At 41.1% G+C, this 20,850-nt stretch overlaps 1 protein-coding gene across 1 annotated transcript in view; it reads left to right on the top strand.

The window, feature by feature from the left end:
- Positions 1-16,286, top strand: part of zgc:153039 — an 81,790-nt gene extending 65,504 nt beyond the window's left edge. The window contains exons 11-13 of the mRNA XM_004562847.4: positions 10,120-10,294; positions 11,611-11,757; positions 12,560-16,286. Of these exons, the coding sequence (XP_004562904.1) occupies positions 10,120-10,294; positions 11,611-11,757; positions 12,560-13,515 (1,278 nt within the window). The 3' untranslated portion in view covers positions 13,516-16,286. The remainder of the gene's footprint in view (positions 1-10,119; positions 10,295-11,610; positions 11,758-12,559) is intronic.
- Positions 16,287-20,850: the final 4,564 nt, after the last annotated feature.

The raw sequence follows: 20,850 nt of genomic DNA, 5'->3' as shown, positions 1-20,850 counted from the left end.
CATTTTCCCCTCTCTCTTTTCTCACTCATGCCGCCTTGTCATCCCTACAGCAGCTATCTGTCACCTTTATATCAGGCTTAGCAGACACACACACACACCTACATCTATTCCCCCGCAAAGCTCTTTACATTTATGACACTGATACACACAAACAGAGCTTTACATCATCCAGCTCTTCATGTCCTCTAGCGGGCCAGCCTGTTGCTCTCAAGGAGACAGCTCACCGTTGCCAGGACGGCCCACAGCCGAGTGGGGGAGTCATTGCCAAGGCTGCAGAGAGGGTGTCTGGGTTTGCCACTCGCTTGTCAGGAGGCAGAACATGATTACAACCACTTAACTTATTGCACTTTTCCTCCAAATCCTCACCACCCCCTTTTCCCATTTTCTTCTAGTATCATCTCCTCCCACTTCTGCAGTTTCTCTTACACAAGACACAACACTGAGGCAGCAGCTACTCTCAAGTAATTCAATTGGCCACCCTTGATAGCTCTGTTTACCAGAATGGTGGTGATAGGTACGGATGAGGGCTGAAGACTGGTTTATTTAAACCTGCACTTAGCTGGTCAGTCATATTACTGCTTTGTCAGTAGTTGAATAATATTTAAAATGTATTTTAACATATCATCAGTCAATCTATGAATCTCTATTCCATTATTAAACACTCAATCTATGTGTAGTTATTATTATAATAATTATGTAAAGTCCTTTGTTATAGTTTTTAATCCATATAATAGCTACCATAGCTTTTTACCCCTCAGCTGTAAAAGGCTGATGGGCGGGCTGTTGCCGTTGACACCAGAGTTCATCAGTGTGATAATTTGAGAACCAGGTGGTGTACGATTTTCAAATTAGTACCATAGGTACATTAATCTCAGTGACTTCAACTTCAAGGTTAAAGTTAGAGGTCAAATTTTCTAAAACTCTGAACACAATAACTCAAACGAGGTGACAAAGGATTTTCATCCCACAGGTGAAGCTACTAGAAATCTTAGACATCTTCAAATCCCACATGGGGGCTGGCCATTAGGGAATGATATTGCATCACTTTTCAGATCTGGCAACTACATCCACTTTTTGTTTACAGTCTTTGGCTGTAATTCATATTTTTAAAAACAGCTTGGCTGACAGTCAGTTAGAATTCCAGTGTTTTTGTTGTTGTTTTGTTATGTCATTATAAAATTAAGTGACCTGTTAAATCACAATGTGTTTGAATATTTATCCAGCGCAAAATTGATTTGACACTCTAGATAAACATTGCCATTGCGAATGTCATCTTTAATGCCAATAGGCTGCTGGCAAACAACGAGGTACTTATATCAGTGCATCCGCACTTATTTCCAAATATCTAAAATGTAAGTCATAAACCCTTTGAATACTCATTTCACAAATGAGCCTCAGCTTGGCCCTCCGAGCTTTCAAACCTCCCCAGGCAAAGAGCGCAAATGATTATACTGATGGGCTCAGCAGAGGAGACCATACATGCACATTTACTGAGCTCATGCATACACTTGTCCAATGCTCCTGCACCCTCGAGTAGTAACCAGTGTGGCGGTCTGCCAGCTGGGTGACATTGAAGCAAAGCAACAAAAACAAAACACAGCATTCTACAACGACAGCAACAGCAACAAAAAAATCTCAATTGGAGATAACAAGCAGCTGACAACAGAGTTTAGGAAAGAAAGTGAGAGGAGAAAAAGACAAACTGAGGCACCAAAGCCTGATGGTATCATGGGAAAAGAAAGAAGGAAGCAGGAATATAAGGAGGGAGTGGGGTTGAGTGATTGAGAAACTAAGTGATGGATGAGACCGAAGCGACAGTGAAATGATGATAGTCTGATGGATGAGAAGATGGGAAAATGGAGAGATAAAGGAAGACAGATGATTAGATGAGTGGAGGCAGTTGGACGCTGCCTCTGGGACCATGTTTTGTGTGTGTGTGTGTGTTTTACAGCAAAAAAACGAAAACAAGTGTGACAATCATGATATAATAATGCTGGTTGCATCCTCAAGTTTTGATTGATAGTCATGTACACACAAACATAAACTCAGCAGCTTGAGCTGAACTTGGATTGTTAAGACAGTCGTTATTGTCAGAGGCTTTTTCGAGGCCTTTTCAGGCTAAACTCCAGCTGCAGCACAAGAGTGATTATAGTCCATAAAATGAAGCACACCCTGAAAGTACTTTTAAGTGGAAGCCATTTTAACTATTTTAGGATATTCTCAAGTGAAGTTTTCCATTTGTCTGTTTTATAGTCACCCTGCAAGTGTCTGAATGTATTTAAAGGTTTTCAAACTATTTTTTTCCTCCCCAACTTTCCTTTTATACCAGGAACACCAATTTTAACCATAGACTGCAAATAAAAGCTACTGTTATGCCATCGATTGGCATTTTGAAACTTCTACAATAGCAGCAGTCGCTGTTGCCATGTCCGTTTTTTGGAGCCAGAATATTTGGACCAGAGGGTGGTGTGCTAAATAGAGATGTTCCTGGCAGCTGACTAAACGGGGAAAAAAATTACTAACCGACTAGTCTAAAACTAAATAACACTCAGATATGGGCGACCGTGGGTCAGGGGGTTGGGAAGCGCCTCTGTAACCGGAAGGTCGTCGGTTCGATCCCCGGGCTCTCAGAGGGGCTGCAATATGGCAGCCTCGCTTCTGTCCGTCTGCCCCAGGGCAGCTGTGGCTACAACTGTAGCTTGCTTCCGCCAGTGTATGAATGTGAGAGTGAATGAATAGTGGAATTGTAAAGCACTTTGGGTGCCTTGCAAAGCGCTATATAAATGCAATCCATTATTATTATATCAAGCTGAATTTGTGAATCGATTAATGGAAAATGTCAAAATCAATCTAAACAAAGGCATTTGAAGCCATTAATCACATTCTTCAGTAATGAATCATACTGCTTAACTGAGCGGCACCTCGCGTCACACATTATCAACATTGCACGTCGTATTTCAAACAAACAGTCTCTTTGTGAAATATGATATTAAATTGATTTCTTTTTTTTTTGTGATCAACATTTTATTGATTTACAACAGGGTTGGGGGTGTACAGACATATACAGCACGACTGTAAACTGCAGTAGCAAAGCAAACATTGGTCACAAGGCATGGGGACAGGAAAGAAAAAACACAAAAACACACAGTTACAACCAGTTCTTGCCTCTTCCAGGAGATAACTTTGGATGAGAAGATTTTCCAAGCTTCGACAGTCGTGGGTCGAGCTTTATTTAATTTTGCTGTGGTATGTTCAAGATTAATGATACGGATAAGACATCGTATCCAGAATGATTCCATACAAATGTCAGGACTGAACTATTGCTTTGTAATTTTCTTCTTTGCGGATGTGAATCCGGCGAACAACATTTTGCATTGTATTTGTTTTAAGGAGATTTCAGAGGTATCATTGAGGAGACAAAGACCAGGATTGGGGATATAAAAAAACTTCCAGCACCTCAGATAACACAGAGTTCACAAAGACCCAAAAATTGGATATAACTGGACAGTCTCATAACATGTGTAAGAACGTGCCTGGTGACGAATCATTGCATATGTGACAGTGATATGTATCCTGTAGTTTCATCTGGAATCTCTTATAGGGTGTAATGTATGTTCTGTGTATGGTTTTGAAATGAATTAGTTGATGTGCCTGGTTCCTAAATCGATTTCTTTACTATAAAAAAAGTCCATGTATTTTAAAAATATCCGAAAAACTGATAAACTGCGGCTGAAAAGTGTGGTGCATTATGAACGCTGTTCAAAGATTCATGACAACTACTGTCTAAAACAACAAAATGATAAATCATCCACCTGTTTTCTTCACCCATCTGGAGTTGGGTAACGGGGGCAGCAGCCTAAGCAGAGAAGCCGAAACCTCACTCTTGTCAGTCCCCTACTCCAGCTTATCTGGAGGAACATCGAGGCATTCCCAGACCAGATGTAAGAATAGATGTAATCTCTCCAGCTCGTCCTCGGCTAGCCCCTGGCCTCCTCCCAGTAGGCCAACCCTGGCTAAAACATCTTAACCTTATGCCTCAGCTGTCTCCTTTCAATGTGGAGGAGCAGCAACTCTGCTCTGAACTTCTCTCGAATTATTGAATTCCTCTTTCGAGAGCCCCTCCACCCTTTGGAAATCGCTCATTTCCCTGCAATCTCATTTCTCAGTGATGCTCCATCTGGTGGCACATCGCTGCATAACATTTAGAACACAACAATTTAAAGTATTTCAGCATCAATTAAAATGATAGCAATCGGATTAAATGCCAATACGTCTGGTACTGACTAGTGACAATAGCGTGGTCAACTGGTCGCACACGTCCCTAGTTTTAAGTTATCCACTAATGTTGGCAAGATTGGTTTATTAGGTGCATCCATAACCTTGACAGGTTCAAAATACATAGATGTGTATGTGCTAATTAGTGTTAAGTAACAGATAATAAAATACTATAACTTCACTCACCAGAACTGAAGCACAAACATTTTTCATTTGTTGTACCGCATACCAGTCCATAATATTTGTCAGATAATTAGAGTACACCAGTCCTTCCTTCAGGCTTTGTTGGTGTCCAAATACATAGAAAGAAAATTCACCCACCTTATACTTTTTGAAGGTGATGATATCTGTACAGACCCAAATATTTCTTCCTTTCTTTCTTTTTTTTAATCAGAGTGTAATCATTTCTATTTAATGCTGTGAAGTTGGGCAGTGACTGGAATGTCTTTGCTTTTTCAGCCAGCCCCAATTGGTCAGTAGAGGAACAGCAGTCTTGTCACATTTTCCTTTTCAGCCCTGAAATTGCTCCTTGGTTTTAACACTCAAAACTCCAAAAAGTCTGAAGAAAAGCATGGAATTGTCCATTACCATTTTCTATCATAGAGATAAATTGGGCTGCGTAGGATGCAGCTTTAACATGTCATCAGAGTTAATGATCAATATGTAGTCAGCGTTAATCATTGCTGTTTAGTCCTAATGTTTGGTTCTACTCAGCTGCATTTCCTTAATGGTACCTTGAGCCAATTTTATCAACGTGAATCCTGATGATGGCTGCATGATTGCTTGCATTGTAAAATATAATAATATATATAATATATATAATTCTAATACACTCTGGCATTTAAGTGTACATTCATAAGCAGCAGCACATGGGCACATTTTTCACAGTAACAGTCTGAATGACACACATCTATACTAGAGATGGCACGATACCACTTTTTTATGTCCGATACCGATACCGATATCATAAATTTGGATATCTGCCGATACCGATATGAATCCGATATAGTGTTTTTTAATCAACAAAGCTGTTTTTTAAATATCTTGCTGCATTTTGTATAAGTTCATACTCAAGTTTAAAACAACAACTACACTAAAGCTATTCTGTTATACCTGTATGCAAAAAAAAAATTTCATAGTTCAGCAATACTGATCAATCTAATAAACTTAAACCTACACCATCCTCCCTATTCTGGTATTTTAAAGAGTACTTAGCGTAAATATTAAGCAACCTAACTAATAGGGTTCCAACTCCCAGCAACAACAAAAATAAATAAATAAAAAATAGGGAACCACCCCTCATGCTCCACCTCATGATGCTTAATCGACGTAATCAACCTTAATTTGATGCAGTGTGGAAAAAAAAAATGCACAGAAATCAATTGTTTTTCAAGAAATATTAAATAGATTCAACATCTTTCTTCAACAGAATTGCAGACTGCACAGATGGTACCTTCCCAAAGGAAAAAGTACTATAGCTTACTAGGGTATATATATTAGACTTAATAGTTACTATATACAGTAATTGACTTCTATTCATTTTACATCAAATTAAAACTTTGGGTGTCAGATAATTATTTATTAAAAGCTCGACATTTTAAATGAGAATAAGAAAGAAAAGTATGTCTTTGTGCCCCTTTTCCCTGTTAATGCCCTATCGGCCCCCCTGGCTAAACTTTGCTAGATCCGCCCCTGCACAGTTACCAGCGTCAGCTACGTAGAAAAAGATCCTGGTGTAGAAAGTAATAATAAATAAATTCTAACAGCAGCTGATCAAGCTTAAACGTGCTGCTGTTGTTCAACCGCTGGTTTCCTCTTTCTGGTGCAAAGTGGGCCAAAAGCAAACTACAGACACGGACTCGCGACAGAAAAGCCGATCAGCTGATCATTAAGCAGTTTCATGATTGAAGTAGCAGCAAGAGGAGGAAGTCGCTCCATATATCGCTTGTTAAGCTTAACGCAGGAATGCTTTACAAACATTCAGAGATGGACTTACACACTTGCTTTACTTCTCTCGGGGATAACTTTGTCGGAGATGAAATGCCGGGTTGCTAGCGAAGCTCCAAATGCTATCCAGACCACCGACAGGTCCCGCATGCCACAGCCGCTCTATCACGTGATGCATACTGCTCCGACGTGCTAACGTTCTGAGGTGAGTTACGGCGTGTTGCAAGTTTTGTGAGGTGCTTTCGTGATATTTAATGGGTCGGATTACATTTTTTATTTTTCTCCGATATCCGATCCAGTAATTTAGGTCAGTATCGGACCGATACCGATACGTAATATCGGATCGGTCCATCTCTAATCTATACATGCATATAAACATCTTAACATGTCTGACTATTCTATACTTGGGCGGCCGTGGCTCAGGGGGTTGGGAAGCGTATCTGTAACCAGAAGGTTGCCGGTTCGATCCCCGGACTCTCTGTCCTGGTCATTGTGTCCTTGGGCAAGACACTTTACCCTACCGCCTACTGGTGTTGGCCAGAGGGGCCGATGGCGCGATATGGCAGCCTCGCTTCTGTCAGTCTGCCCCAGGGCAGCTGTGGCTACAACCGTAGCTTGCCTCCACCAGTGAGTGAATGAATAGTGGCATTGTAAAGCGCTTTGGGTGCCTTGAAAAGCGCTATATAAATCCAATCCATTATTATTATTATTATTCAATGAATGGATCTGGACTAGTGGTTATATAGCCTTTTTCTAGTTTTAGAGACCACTTCCACCATACATTTATAGAGTACTTTATTCTATACACTATAAATACTTTATCTACCTCTCATCCATGGCAACAAAACCATGGCAGTGTCTGGTACAGGGACATGTGTGGATCAGGCTTTAGTTGAACTGGGATCCCTGGTCCTGTGGGAACTTCATCACTGGTCACTGCTACAAGCTGTAGAACAGACCTTCCCAAAGTGTGGGGCCCCATTGCAGGGGGGGCGCAGCATGAAAAGGGGAAAAAAAAACAACGCTTGGACACTGCTAGCATGGGGCTCCCACACAAACGCAAAGCAGGAGATGAAGCATCGCATCGCTGAATATGTTTCCAAACCAACTTCATTCTAAGCCAAAGACTAGAAAATCTGGTGAAGCATATCTTCCCTTTGGTTTCACCTGCACAGGCATTTTTTGAAAAATGTATTGATAGCAATGTTGAATATTAATACACAGGAAAAAAACAAGTACATGTAAAATAATTACACAGTGACGCCTCTGAATTCTAAATGGAGGGACAGTAACTGCATGTGTGTATGTAAGCGTATAAAACCTGAAGATAGAGACAAAATACTGTTAATCTGACTATCTGTCATTCTGCAATTCATCTCATGTAAACAATAACGTGGCGCACAGCGTGACGTGGAAAATGTTGCGTGACGAACTCCGTATTCCTCGTCCACATATAAACCCAAAAAAGGAGTTTTAAAAAATCTCAGTTTTCGGTGATTCCAAACGCTGTTTACATGTGGACGAAACAGCTGCGTTTTCAAAATCACGTGCAGACGCAGCGTAAAAGAGTTAGTAGTTTATTTTCTTACTACCTGCAGATTACTTGTATTTGCTTAATTGTTTACTAAATGTTTGAGGTGTGAAATAAACTGCAATGGGGCAAAATATGGGTGTGTGTGGTTGGAGGATGTGTTTGTGCGTGTGTGCGCGCGCAAGGGGGGGAGAATATTTTTCTTGTAAAACAAAGGGGGGCCCAGTAAAAAAAGGTTTGGGAAGCACTGCTTTAGAAGAAAGCGGGCTTCTGTTGTTGAAGAAGTTGCTAAAAAATCTTTCTAAAGATGACTGCCTGTACAGATGGTAGAGGAATGAAATTCATAGTTTCTGAAACCTTCCTTAATGTACCTCATGCTAAATCTCAGGACCAATAAAAGTCAATTTTCCTTGATGCCAAAAAAAACAGACACAGAAAAGTGAGCAAAACACATACAGTGGGGCAAAAAAGTATTTAGTCAGCCACCGATTGTGCAAGTTCCCCCACTTAAAATGTTGACAGAGGTCAGTAATTTGCACCAGAGGTACACTTCAACTGTGAGAGACAGAATGTGAAAAAAAAATCCATGAATCCACATGGTAGGATTTGTAAAGAATTTATTCGTAAATCAGGGTGGAAAATAAGTATTTGGTCACCTCAAACAAGGAAAATCTCTGGCTCTCACAGACCTGTAACGTCTTCTGTAAGAAGCTTTTCTGTCCCCCACTCGTTACCTGTATGAATGGCACCTGTTTGAACTCATCATCTGTATAAAAGACACCTGCCCACAGCCTCAAACAGTCAGACTCCAAACTCCGCCATGGCCAAGACCAAAGAGCTTTCGAAGGACACCAGGAAAAGTATTGTAGACCTGCACCAGACTGGGAAGAGTGAATCTACAATAGGCAAGCAGCTTGGTGTGAAAAAATCAGCTGTGGGAGCAATCATCAGCAAATGGAAGACATACAAGACCACTGATAATCTCCCTCGATCTGGGGCTCCATGCGAGATCTCATCCCGTGGGGTCAAAATGATCATGAGAACGGTGAGCAAAGATCCCAGAACCACACGGAGGGACCTGGTGAATGACCTGCAGAGAGCTGGGACCAAAGTAACAAAGGCCACCATCAGTAACACACTACAACGGCAGGGAATCAAATCCCGCAGTGCCAGACGTGTTCCGCTGCTGAAGCCAGTGCATGTCCAGGCCCGTCTGAAGTTTGCCAGAGAGCACATGGATGATACAGCAGAGGATTGGGAGAATGTCATGTGGTCAGATGAAACCAAAGTAGAACTTTTTGGTATAAACTCAACTCGTCGTGTTTGGAGGACGAAGAATACTGAGTTGCATCCCAAGAACACCATACCTACTGTGAAGCATGGGGGTGGAAACATCATGCTATGGGGCTGTTTTTCTGCCAAGGGGACAGGACGACTGATCCGTGTTAAGGACAGAATGAATGGGGCCATGTATCGTGAGATTTTGAGCCAAAACCTCCTTCCATCAGTGAGAACTTTGAAGATGAAACGAGGCTGGGTCTTCCAACATGACAATGATCCAAAACACACCGCCCGGGCAACAAAGGAGTGGCTCCGTAAGAAGCATTTGAAAGTCCTGGAGTGGCCTAGCCAGTCTCCAGACCTCAACCCCATAGAAAATCTGTGGCGGGAGTTGAAAGTCCGTGTTGCTCGGCGACAGCCCCAAAACATCACTGCTCTCGAGAAGATCTGCATGGAGGAATGGGCCAAAATACCAGCTACTGTGTGTGCAAACCTGGTAAAGACCTATAGTAAACGTTTGACCTCTGTTATTGCCAACAAAGGTTATGTTACAAAGTATTGAGTTGTATTTTTGTTATTGACCAAATACTTATTTTCCACCCTGATTTACGAATAAATTCTTTACAAATCCTACCATGTGAATTCATGGATTTTTTTTTTCACATTCTGTCTCTCACAGTTGAAGTGTACCTCTGGTGCAAATTACTGACCTCTGTCATCATTTTAAGTGGGGAAACTTGCACAATCGGTGGCTGACTAAATACTTTTTTGCCCCACTGTATATTGGCAATTTCAGCTTGAAGTGTTGTTTTTTTTCCCCTGCACAATATCAAATATTATGGAAATTAACATTAAGTGAAAAAACTAAAATTTAGGTCATTGCAAGTTCAGTCACATCTGGATATTTATTTTGGTGGGACTCAAATGGACTTGAGCATGAGACAGCTGCAGATACAACTCAGATTTAGTGAAAGTCAAACTAGAGGCTTCTGTGGAATGCAGGTTTAGTGAAGTAGGAGTTTATGGGGTTAAAAACGCACAGATTCTCCAACAGCTCTGCTTACATGTCTCTCTTCAACCTTTAGGTGCGTAAGTATTTGCTAATGCTGGACGTGAGGAAGGACCACGTCAAATTCTGGAGACCTCAGATCCTGCTCATGGTTTCCAACCCTCGCAGTAGCGTGGGCCTCATCACCTTCATCAACGACATCAAGAAGAGCGGCCTGTACGTGCTGGGACACGTCCAGCTCGGAGACCTTAGTAAGAACACCAAAGTTCGATTTAAACCTCGAGAAACTTTTTTCGTTTATTTAATCAGCTTCTTCTCCAGTGACTTTTGCATTAGGAGGATTCGAAGGCTTACTTCTGCACCATTTCTCATGTACACCCACTCAGTGTGAGAGAGAGACTATTAATTATGAGCAAAATAAATATGGGATGCTGAGAAGATATTGTTTTTGGAGGATTTTAACATGATTATGATATTTAAAAGCAGCAGAGGCAACAAAAAAATCTTCTTTCCCTGAGAACTTCAACTGTATTGCTATAAAATATATCAAATATACCACTATCACTAAAGTCCTTTCATTTTGGTTCAGTTTAAAATGGCCAAATATGGAAAGTATATGAGTGAGAAATGCGCCTCTATGTTGGCAATGCAGTCCAAAGTTCCAGACTGAGCGGTTCATTGTTTAATGGACCTCTTCAGAATGCTAACCCGTTCTCTTTGACATCGCCTCATCTGCTGCTGTCGAGGGAAGTAATCGCACGCACAAAGCTCTGGAGGCACCTCCTTTCTACACACTTGCAGATTTTCAAGGGGCAAGGTCATTGATTGTCTTTTTCTTTGTCTTCCGTGGGGTGTAAAGGGGTGGGGGAGATGATGGCAGACCGGGACTGGCCATGAATGGAGTGCTCCCAGTCCAAATCCTTTGTGTTTCACAGTGGAAAAAAATGATATGTTCATTAGCCGCTGAAGGGCCCTTCTCTCACTTGACGAGCCACTTGGTCTTGAGAAATATGAGCGAGCTATTCATTCACATAATTACACTGAAGTGGAGTTTGTTGTTGAGGATTTGCACATTGCCCTGCTAATCTATTTTGAGTCTACCCATTTATGCTTACAATTGTGCAGCAGCTGTTTGCCTTAAAGCTGAATGGAATACATGGCAGCTTCTAGCACAGTTCAAACAACCACAGGACGCCTGTAGACGTGGCCTCTGGATGGCCCTCTACATACATGCTGATGCTTTTTTTTGGGATGACTGATCACCTGCTCGCCTGTTTGTGCTTCCCTGTATCTTTCATTCTTTATCCAAGTCTGTCTACACTGTCATTTGCGCTTGCATCTTTCTGTTTCTTCCCTCTCCTCCATATCTCAGCATGCTCTCTTGCATCTCACTCACGCTCTGCCTCTAATTCCAGCTCTGTCAACTCACTTCTCCACTCCCTCCTTTTACTTTTTGGCTTTCCTGCTTCTGGGTCCATTTCCTTCTCATTCTCTGAATCTTAGCACACTTCTGTTCAACTGTCAGATGTATTTCTAGTGCAATTCAACTTTATGGTTTTTTTTCCAGACACTTTGCCGTCTGACCCTCTGCAGGCCCAATATGAGTCCTGGTTGTCCCTGGTGGACCATCTAAATATCAAAGCCTTTGTCAACCTGACCTTAGCTGATTCTGTACGTCATGGTGTCCAACATCTCCTCTTCATTTCAGGACTTGGTCAGTACCCCTATTAATAACGCACATTGTCCTTATTTGTTATTAAATTCAAAGGCAAGTATCAATATACTAATATGATTTTTGTTCCTTCCACGTACTTACATTTTGATTAAAGCCAATGCCTAATGAATGTTTTTACATTTACATTATATTATATTATTATTTAGACTGTCAAAAAATAGTTCCTGCTCTTCAACCAGTGGTTTGGTTACTATGTTTACTCAAAGTTTCAAGTATTGAACTAAACTGCCCAAACATCCAGAAGCAGACACGTTAACACTCTAAGATGATATGCTGTGTCGGTTATTGAGCTGCGATATCCAAACTGCTATTTGCACTTTTTATCTATGTGCCCAAAATGCACTTGATTTTAACTTCTTGTAGTTTCTATGTAAATGTGTTTATTTAACATGCCTGAAATGCACCATAACCCTAATCCCGCCCCAAGGGCAAGGACTGGCAGCATATCAAAAGAGTCACATTTGATCAAAAAGGTCTTTACAGAGCCACAAAACATACAGTACTGCGCAAAAGTCTTGAGTTACTCACTAGTTCTATATATTTTGCTTCCAAGGAGCCAGATTTTCTTGTTATTTTGTTCAAGTTGTCTTAAGTAATAGTTCTCCAGGCTTTCATAAGGTCTTTTAAAAATTTTCTTTAGCCATCGGTTGCTCTTTTGCTCACTTTCAGTCCAGGCCATGTAACGGACATATTGTGAATCATTCTAAGTCTTCCACTCTCAACATTATAGGAAATGAATGATGGTAATAAAAGAAATAATTTTTGCCTTTCCTCTTCCCAGGTGGGATGCGTCCTAACACCCTTGTCCTGGGTTTCTATGATGACTGTCTTCCAAAAGACAAACTGATTGATCCATCAATGTCGAGCACTCAGTCCACAGATCCCTCAGGTCCTTCTCACGAGCCAGAGCAACCTCCTCTCTTCCACTTTGTATCCCTGCGGGGCTCTAGTAACAGACTGGACTATGGTGAATTTGGAGACGGAAAGGTTCTAGGGTCCCAGGAGTATGTAGCTATCATTGCTGATGCCATGAAGATGCTCAAGAACGTGGTACTAGCTCGATACTTCAACAACTTTGACAGAGCCCAGGTTCTCTCACCTCCCTCCTGCACTCCCGGGAAGAGAGCTGTGTATGTGGATGTCTGGCCAGTCAACCTCCTACGCCCAGACAGCTGTAGCTATGTGGATACCTGCTGTCTATTCCTGCTGCAGCTGGCATGTATCCTTAACATGGTGCGGGACTGGCGCAAAGCTACACTGCGTCTCTTCCTGTGTGTTGAGGAGGGCCGAAGTGTGAGGGGCCCGGAGGAGAAGCTCAGCCAGCTGCTTAAGGAGTTGAGAATTAAGGCTCAGATCCACCCCGTGCCTTGGGATCAGCAGGTGGCACTACACTGGCAGCGTCAAGGCAACTGGGGGAAGAAACAGCTGGATGCTACTACGGAAGAGAAGAAGCTGCAACCTGAGGAGGAGGAGGATGAGGAGAACGAAGAAGATTACGTCAACAGCTTCCCAAGCAACGCCACACGTGTGTCAGATGACTACCTTTCAGCTGTCAACAAGCTGATCCTGGATCAGTCCCGGCCCCAACCCGCTGTGCGTTTCTTGTACTTGCCACGCCCCCCAGCTGACACCCGCCGCTATACTGCTTACCTGCGCCAGCTGGAGCTGCTGACTCAGGACCTTGGCCCTACGCTGCTCATCCACGGCGTAACACCAGTCATCACCACCGACCTTTGAAACGGCACGCTCGATGAAGTGTGCTTCACACACAGAGTTTTCTTGAATTCACTGAAGGTGTGTGGACCTCAGAGCTGCCTTTGTCTGACCTGTCCACCCAACAGTAGTTCAACAAAACACCTCGTCACTCACAGAGACCGTCTGCACTCCCTTGCACATTTTACACTGACACAGAACAAAGTCGTCAGTTTCAACTTGACTGTCTACATATTTACCATTTCTTTATTTTATATGTGCACTCCAGTAAAAATTCTAGTATTCCAATCAAGCCCCTGAAGGCACCATCATATTCCATTTATGGACCTCATTTCAATATAAGATGAGTACAATCAGATGATGATTGGATTTACCAAAATAATGTTTTCAGGGGAAAAGCAGGAGGTGAATGTTGAAAAAGTAGAGCCAGTCAATCAAAAAACCACAGTCAAATGGCACAATTGTTCTCACTTTTCACCAGTGTTACATTAATGAGCTAAATCGCTCGCAGCAGGCTCAGCTAGTTTTAAATTTCCCCTCTCCTAGAGCTTCCTTCCCTGTTTTCTTACAATAATCATTCTATTTTAGTTTTTTACTTTTCCAGATCAAAAAGTGCCTTGCTAGTTAGGGAGCTGGAGTTGGACTGTTAGACCTTGACTCGTGAAATCTGCATTTTTTGCCTTTACAAATGAAACACCCGAACAATAACAATGGTGCTTGATGCCTTTAAGGTTTAATTCCAAACATCTTGCGTGTGGGATCTGAGAAACACACTCCACCTTTTATCCAAATACACTTTTGTCCCTCCACTGCCAAATAGCAGCCTTCCAACATTAATTTAACATGTTTACAATGCAAATCGTTACTGTGATTATCTATGTTTTATTGATATGTCATTTTTGGTACGGCGTTGTTGGCCAGGCTTAATTGAAGTAACTTCTTTGCCTTTTACCTAAACCATTTCTTTAGTGAGTCTATGTAGCTTTTGCTAAACTGTATGGACAAATTTATGGGATATTTGTAACTGCTAGATTACCAATATACATAGTGTGTCATCCCTGTGTGACCCAGGATTCTGTGGCAAATTGGATTTCCATTCTTTGGAAAATCCCTCTCTTTTCTGTAAAAATCTGAAGGCTAGGGGTCCATAAATATTTCATGTAAAATAAATTAATTCAATTCAACTTACACTTGAAACTCTTTTTCACCCTGACTCCAACATGCCTGTGTGGTACTTGAAGAGAGGTTGGTGCTTGGTTTTGGACATGGCTTGAAATGTTTGTTGGGGGTTTTTTTTGCAGTTTTTGGAATGACACATATTTTTATTTCTCGACCCACTGGGTCCACTCTGTTGCTACAGCTGGGTTCCCTTTTGGACACTACAGCCCCCAACAAGCAACTGATTATAGAGTTCTTCTTTGTCCTGCAAAAAAAATAAATCACATGCTTTATTGAAAGAATGAAATGTTTAGAGTTTGATATATACTTTTAAATTGAAATGGCAGATAAATAATAAAATGTTTGTATTATATGTCCTTTTTGTTTTGTTATACCTGCTCAGATTGTTTGCAAAAGCCAGATCAAACTTAACTACTTCTCCAAATGTCTGCACTTTGTTTCCTTCAGCCTTAGACCAGTTTATGCGTATTTGAGAAGAGATCTGAGGGGTTTTTGTGAGCGCTTGTTTGTGTGAGGTAAACTTTGGAAATAGGGCTGAGATAGCTCAGCAGCTCAGACAGAGAGATTCTAGAGGGTGCCAGCCAGCCAAATTACTTTGTCCTACAGTCACCCTCGCTGCCAACCAGGCAGAAATGGATTCCATCTCCGTTCTGAGGTGAACAACAGATTGGAGAAATAAGCCCAAATAACCATCGATATCTGTTCAGGAGGAGGGAGGCTGACATTTATCACTGAGGGAAAGACGTGGGCTCTGAGAGGATTGGGTCTGCGTGTGTGCAGAGAAAAAAAGATCGCAACTTAGTTTTCTGACGTGCTTGTTTATTGGTTGCACCATTAATGGCATGTAATTAGTCTTAAGAAAAATGCAATTTGTAAGTAGATCGAAACAAATCCCAATCAGTATGAATCAAACAAACTGATATATAATCCAACATGAATCAAAAATACAAAGGCGTATGCTCTTACAATTTACAGTTGACAAGCAGTTTGATTAGATTTTCCCTTTCTTTTTGTCGTAAATATACTATTAGTTTTACAATGAAATCATCCCATGTACAAATAATCCCTGAGAGCCAAAAGCTCAGACAGTTTCTGACTGTTGGTAAGAGAGGATATTCCTAATATGGTCATCTCAAGCACACTCCTCTAGCCTTAAGCACAGAAGCTCCGCCCAGCTGTACAAACCTGTTCATGAGAAAGACCCAGTTAGAAGAACGCTTGCTTGAATCAGACATCAGGACGATTTTTGGGGTGGCTGTAGGTCAAGAGGTTGAGCAGGTCATCTGCTAATCAGAAAGTTTGTGGTTTCCTTCCTGGCTGCTCCAATCTGCGTGCCAGCCAACATATTTGTGCAAGAAAAATGTGAACCTCAAGTCTGATGCATTCATCAGAGTGTGAATGTTAGATACAGAGCACTTGGGCTTAGAAAGTGCTTGTGTGAATAGGTGAATGAGGCATTTTGTATAAGTGCTCCGAGTGCTCAAATAGAGCAGAAAAGCACTGTATAAGAGCCAGTCTATTTGCTGTTTATCTCCTGTGTGATGCACTGTGTTTAACAAGCTACTGAATGCCTAAATTCTCTTTATAATTAATAAAGTATCTATCACTTGAATCTATCACTGCTTACTTTCATTCTCCATACACATGATTTAATGAAAGAAGAAAATATAGACTAGCAAGTCAGAAATTTTGCTCATTAAAAGAAAAACTGACAACTAACTATGTTTGGGAATGAGCTGCCTGAATGGATAGCATATGTTGTGTTTTAGACTCCAGAATTCGACTCCTTTAAATTATTATTATCACATTAGGAAACAGGCAGCAAGAAAAGGATGGCCTGTACATGCACTGCATCTTGAAAACAAATGGTTAAAACATTTTCACAAATATGAACACATTTTTTGAATTTTGGCATGAAAAAAAATGTAAATGATGCCAAAAAAAAGCCAAAAGCAACCATCAGTGAGATACAGAAATGTGCTGCGAATGAAATATTACTGTATACACAATGAGTAGCAACCCACACAAAAACATGCAACCCAATGAGCCACTATTATAAACACTGGAAATGCAAATGTTATGAGTATGTATACATTTTTTTTTATTATACACTTATTATTATTATTATTACTATGACAACCCTGCTCTGCCACGTGTGCAGCCCTGATCAGAGGAAACCTGTCACCTCTACAGTGTGTCAGAGCTCTAACCACTGGGGATCCCATCGGCACACACCACCGTACTTCATCACTTCTAATTTCTACAGCACTTTAAATTTCATCTCCCTCTCTACATCTCCAGATCCACTTAATTGTACATGACACGCAGATTGCCAGAGTCATCAGATGGATCGGAGAGGGAGAGAGAAGACGGGAGGAGAGGAGGAAGGGAGGTGTCAAGTAGGATTTGGTCATGCTGACACCCAGATTCAATTACTAGTTAAGGTTTTCGGAGGCCAAACAGGCCGCTGGCTTTTCCTGTGAATCATGTGTGCATGCAAATGTGTAGAAAGTGCATCCTCACATTTTAAGATTTTGAATAGCTAAAGCTCTCACATTGATACAGCAGTCTCAGTGCATTTGAGATGTCTTACATACTGAATGCGTGTTGTCCACTTTTAGTAGGATGATATTAGGATTGTTCAGTAAATGCTCAATATCTGCTGTTTTGATGATAACAATCCTTAAGGTCTGCACATCTCATGCAATAATAAAGTGAGGCTTAGCATGTTACTTCTTCATGGCACAGCTCTATTTTCTAAGCAGCTATTAGCCAGTTTGCATTTCACTGGGTACTTTTCAATCATAGACTATGAACAAACAGTGTTTTTCCAAAGCTTGACCTTCTGAGATATTGTTGCAGAAAATTTCATGTTTTTAATGTTTGATGTTTAAAAGACATTCAAGGGAGAAAAACAATACCTTGTGAACTCACAGTTAGAAAAAAGGGGGCAAAAATGATAAATCTGTAAATATTGGACAGATGCCAGTAAAAATGTCATAATTGTTTTGGGGTTTTTTTGTGTGTGTGTGTGTGTCATCTTCTTTCTGTTTTCTTCTTGTCTGCTCTTCTTTCAGTTTACTTGCTGCTTTACTTTTAGGGTTACTGTTTTCACTTTCGTCCTTTGTTCTTTTCCCACACTAGTATCTCATTGCATGTGGCTGAGTTGACCTTATTTACCAGCTCTCACTTGGGTGTATTTGGTATCAATTTGTCATTGTTTGGGGCAAATGAATAGTCCGTTTGTTTGGAAAAAATGAAAAGAAACCTGAAAGTCTCTTTCAACTTTCTTGCGTGGCAGCTGGTCGAATTTTTATGAATACAAGGGGGTCTAAGAGTTACATCTTTTTAGGTCAATCAGTATGTGTATGTATGAACAAACGGATTACATAAAGTGGCATTTACTTTTCCATTTCACAAAGAATTTCTTGGCTTAATACTTCAAATCAAATCAAATCACTTTATTGTCACATCACATGTGCAGGTACACTGGTACAGTACATGTGAATGAAATTCTTGTGTGCGAGCTTCACAAGCAACAGAGGTGTGCAAAAATACAATAACATAAGAACAAGCAAAATATAAGAATGGTAAATGGCCTGCATTTGTATAGCGCTTTTCTAGTCCCTAAGGACCCCAAAGCGCTTTACACAACCAGTCATCCACCCATTCACACACTGGTGATGGCAAGCTACATTGTAGCCACAGCCACCCTGGGGCGCACTGACAGTGGCAAGGCTGCCGGACACTGGCGCCACCGGGCCCTCTGACCACCACCAGGGGGGAAAAAGCATTCATAAAGCATAGATTGCCACATTCTGGGGTCAATAGTAGGAACTTGTTTATAGGTGTAGGGAGGAAAGGGAATGCAGGGTATGATTCTGTTTAAGACCATAGTAAAGGTCAGAGTAAAGTTGAAATAGCTTTGTGTACAACACTGCAATTGGCACATGTTGCTTTGGTAAAAAAAACAAAATTAGTAAGGAACTGAACACTGTTGGAACACAAGTTGTCTTGTGATTGACAAAAGAGTCTGATGCTCTTCCATCTGAGCTACCCAGGTTCCAAAAGTCACACTTTTGTCATCTGGTCCACACATTTAAATATATATTTTTTCTGTTCTGTAAAAATGTGAACTTTTAACCTGTTATTTCACTGTATGTACTAGCGACGATTTGCAGTTAGATATTATTAAATCATTATGTCAGACAAAAGCCAATGCAAGTATTTAATTCTAGGGGGAGACATGCCCCCCTAGGCTGTATTATGAATTGAATTGAATAGGAATTGGATTACAAACCCTACCAAGAGGTAGGTCAATCATATAGTGAGTGTTCTGCAGGGTGGTCTTCCACAAATGCTACCTGCACTTGATGGACTTTGCTAAGCTGCACCGTCTGTGTTTAGTTTTTGATTCAATGTGAATGACCCACTTAGTTGTAAGCTGTTTTATGAAGTCCTACCAACAAACCTACCAAGTGCTAGATGGTGATCAAAATGACTTTGCCGAAACCCAGGCTCGAAATACAGTCCTTTAGATGTTCAGTCTAACGCTCTCCCAACTGAGCAATTTTGGCACATTTTGCTTTAGAAAGTACTCAAAAATTGCATTTTAATAACCAGTCATGTCTACCACTGGCCAAACTGCACTCCAGCTGACCCACTCATACTTTTAAGCTTTGGATTTTACAGTGAACACAGCCATGTGATGAACTCTGCTCTCTTAATTTTTAACTGGCTTTCTCTCAGTGGACTACAGTGCCAACCGCCATGTTTGACCAAGATGTGCATTATAATTGGAAACTGCACCAAGACAACCCAGGTGGAAATGTTCTGACAAGGATTTGCAGTTAGATTTTATTAAATCGTGATATCAGACAAGAGCCAACGCAACTATTTAATTCTACGGGGAGACATGCACTTAGCCCTAGGTTGTATTACATAGTTTGATGACCAACCCTACCAAGAGGTAGGCAGGTCAATCATTTAGTGAGTGTTCACCAGGAGCATCTGGATGAGTGCTTTCTACAAAGTCCAACTTCACTTGCTGGACTTTGCTAAGCTGCACCGTCTGTGTTTAGTTTTTGATTCGATGGGAATGATCCACTTTGTTGTAGGCTGTATTATGAAGTCCTACCAACAAACCTACCAAGACGGTGATCAAAATGGCTTTGCCGAAACCCAGACCCCCTTAACGACTTTTTTTCTAAAACGCGACTAGTGACAAATCTGCCGTTATTAGAGACTTATTTATGACGACTTTTAGACGTGAAAGCGCGTATCGCTCTTACTCTAAATAAGCAGCGGGTAGGTGCCAAAGCACTTACAGGCGGAGGATAGTCCTCCCCCAGCTGCTATCAGGGCAGGGCTGACTGTAACGCAGTCTGTTCTTCTTTTACTGTTATGTTAGCATGACCAATTATGCAAATTAGGCGATGACATCATTTAGTGACTTCTAGCAACTTTTAGGACAACCAGTAGCGATTTTCCTTACTGAGGAGTTGGCAACACTGGTAGTGATGTGTCGGTCGCGAACAGTGTTGCTAACTCCACAGTAAGGAAAATCGCTATTGGCTGTCCTAAAAGCCGCTAGAAGTTGCTAAATGACGTCATCGCCTAATTTGCATAATTGGTCATGCTAATGTAATTGTAACCTACGTTGTTGGAGAGAGAAATAACATCGTGGAAGAGAGATAAAGTCAGTAAAAAACGTCTTAAATCCATTTATAATTTATATCTTTTAGCAATTATTGTTTTTTTAATGTCACAATTCCAACCCTGCTCCTTTATCCGGGCTTGGACCGGCAAAAGTGACCCGAAATAGGCACTCTGGTGGAGTTACTTTGTGTGTGTGTGTTTATAAGTATTTTAAAAACTTGTGGTCCACAAAACAATATATAACACATAACAGTAAAAGAACTGACTGCGTTACAGTCAGTGCGGGAGCAGCAGCTTCGCTCATGCGCGATTCATTTGCAGTTTGGACGCATAGGTTTGAATGTCTCCTGCCCTGATAGCAGCTGGGGGAGGACTATCCTCCGCCTGTCAGCACTTTTGGCATGGGCAAGGTGCCTAAATTTGTTTAAAAGGAAGAAGCTGAAAATTGAAAAAGTTAAAAGTTGAACTGTGAATAGTTCGTTTTTGTATTATATGATTTATTTATTAAATTTTATGTGGAGT

This window comes from Maylandia zebra, linkage group LG14 (assembly GCF_041146795.1).
Source record: "Maylandia zebra isolate NMK-2024a linkage group LG14, Mzebra_GT3a, whole genome shotgun sequence".
Classification (NCBI taxonomy): Eukaryota; Metazoa; Chordata; class Actinopteri; order Cichliformes; family Cichlidae; genus Maylandia; species Maylandia zebra.
This window is presented reverse-complemented; position numbering and strand designations above follow the sequence as displayed.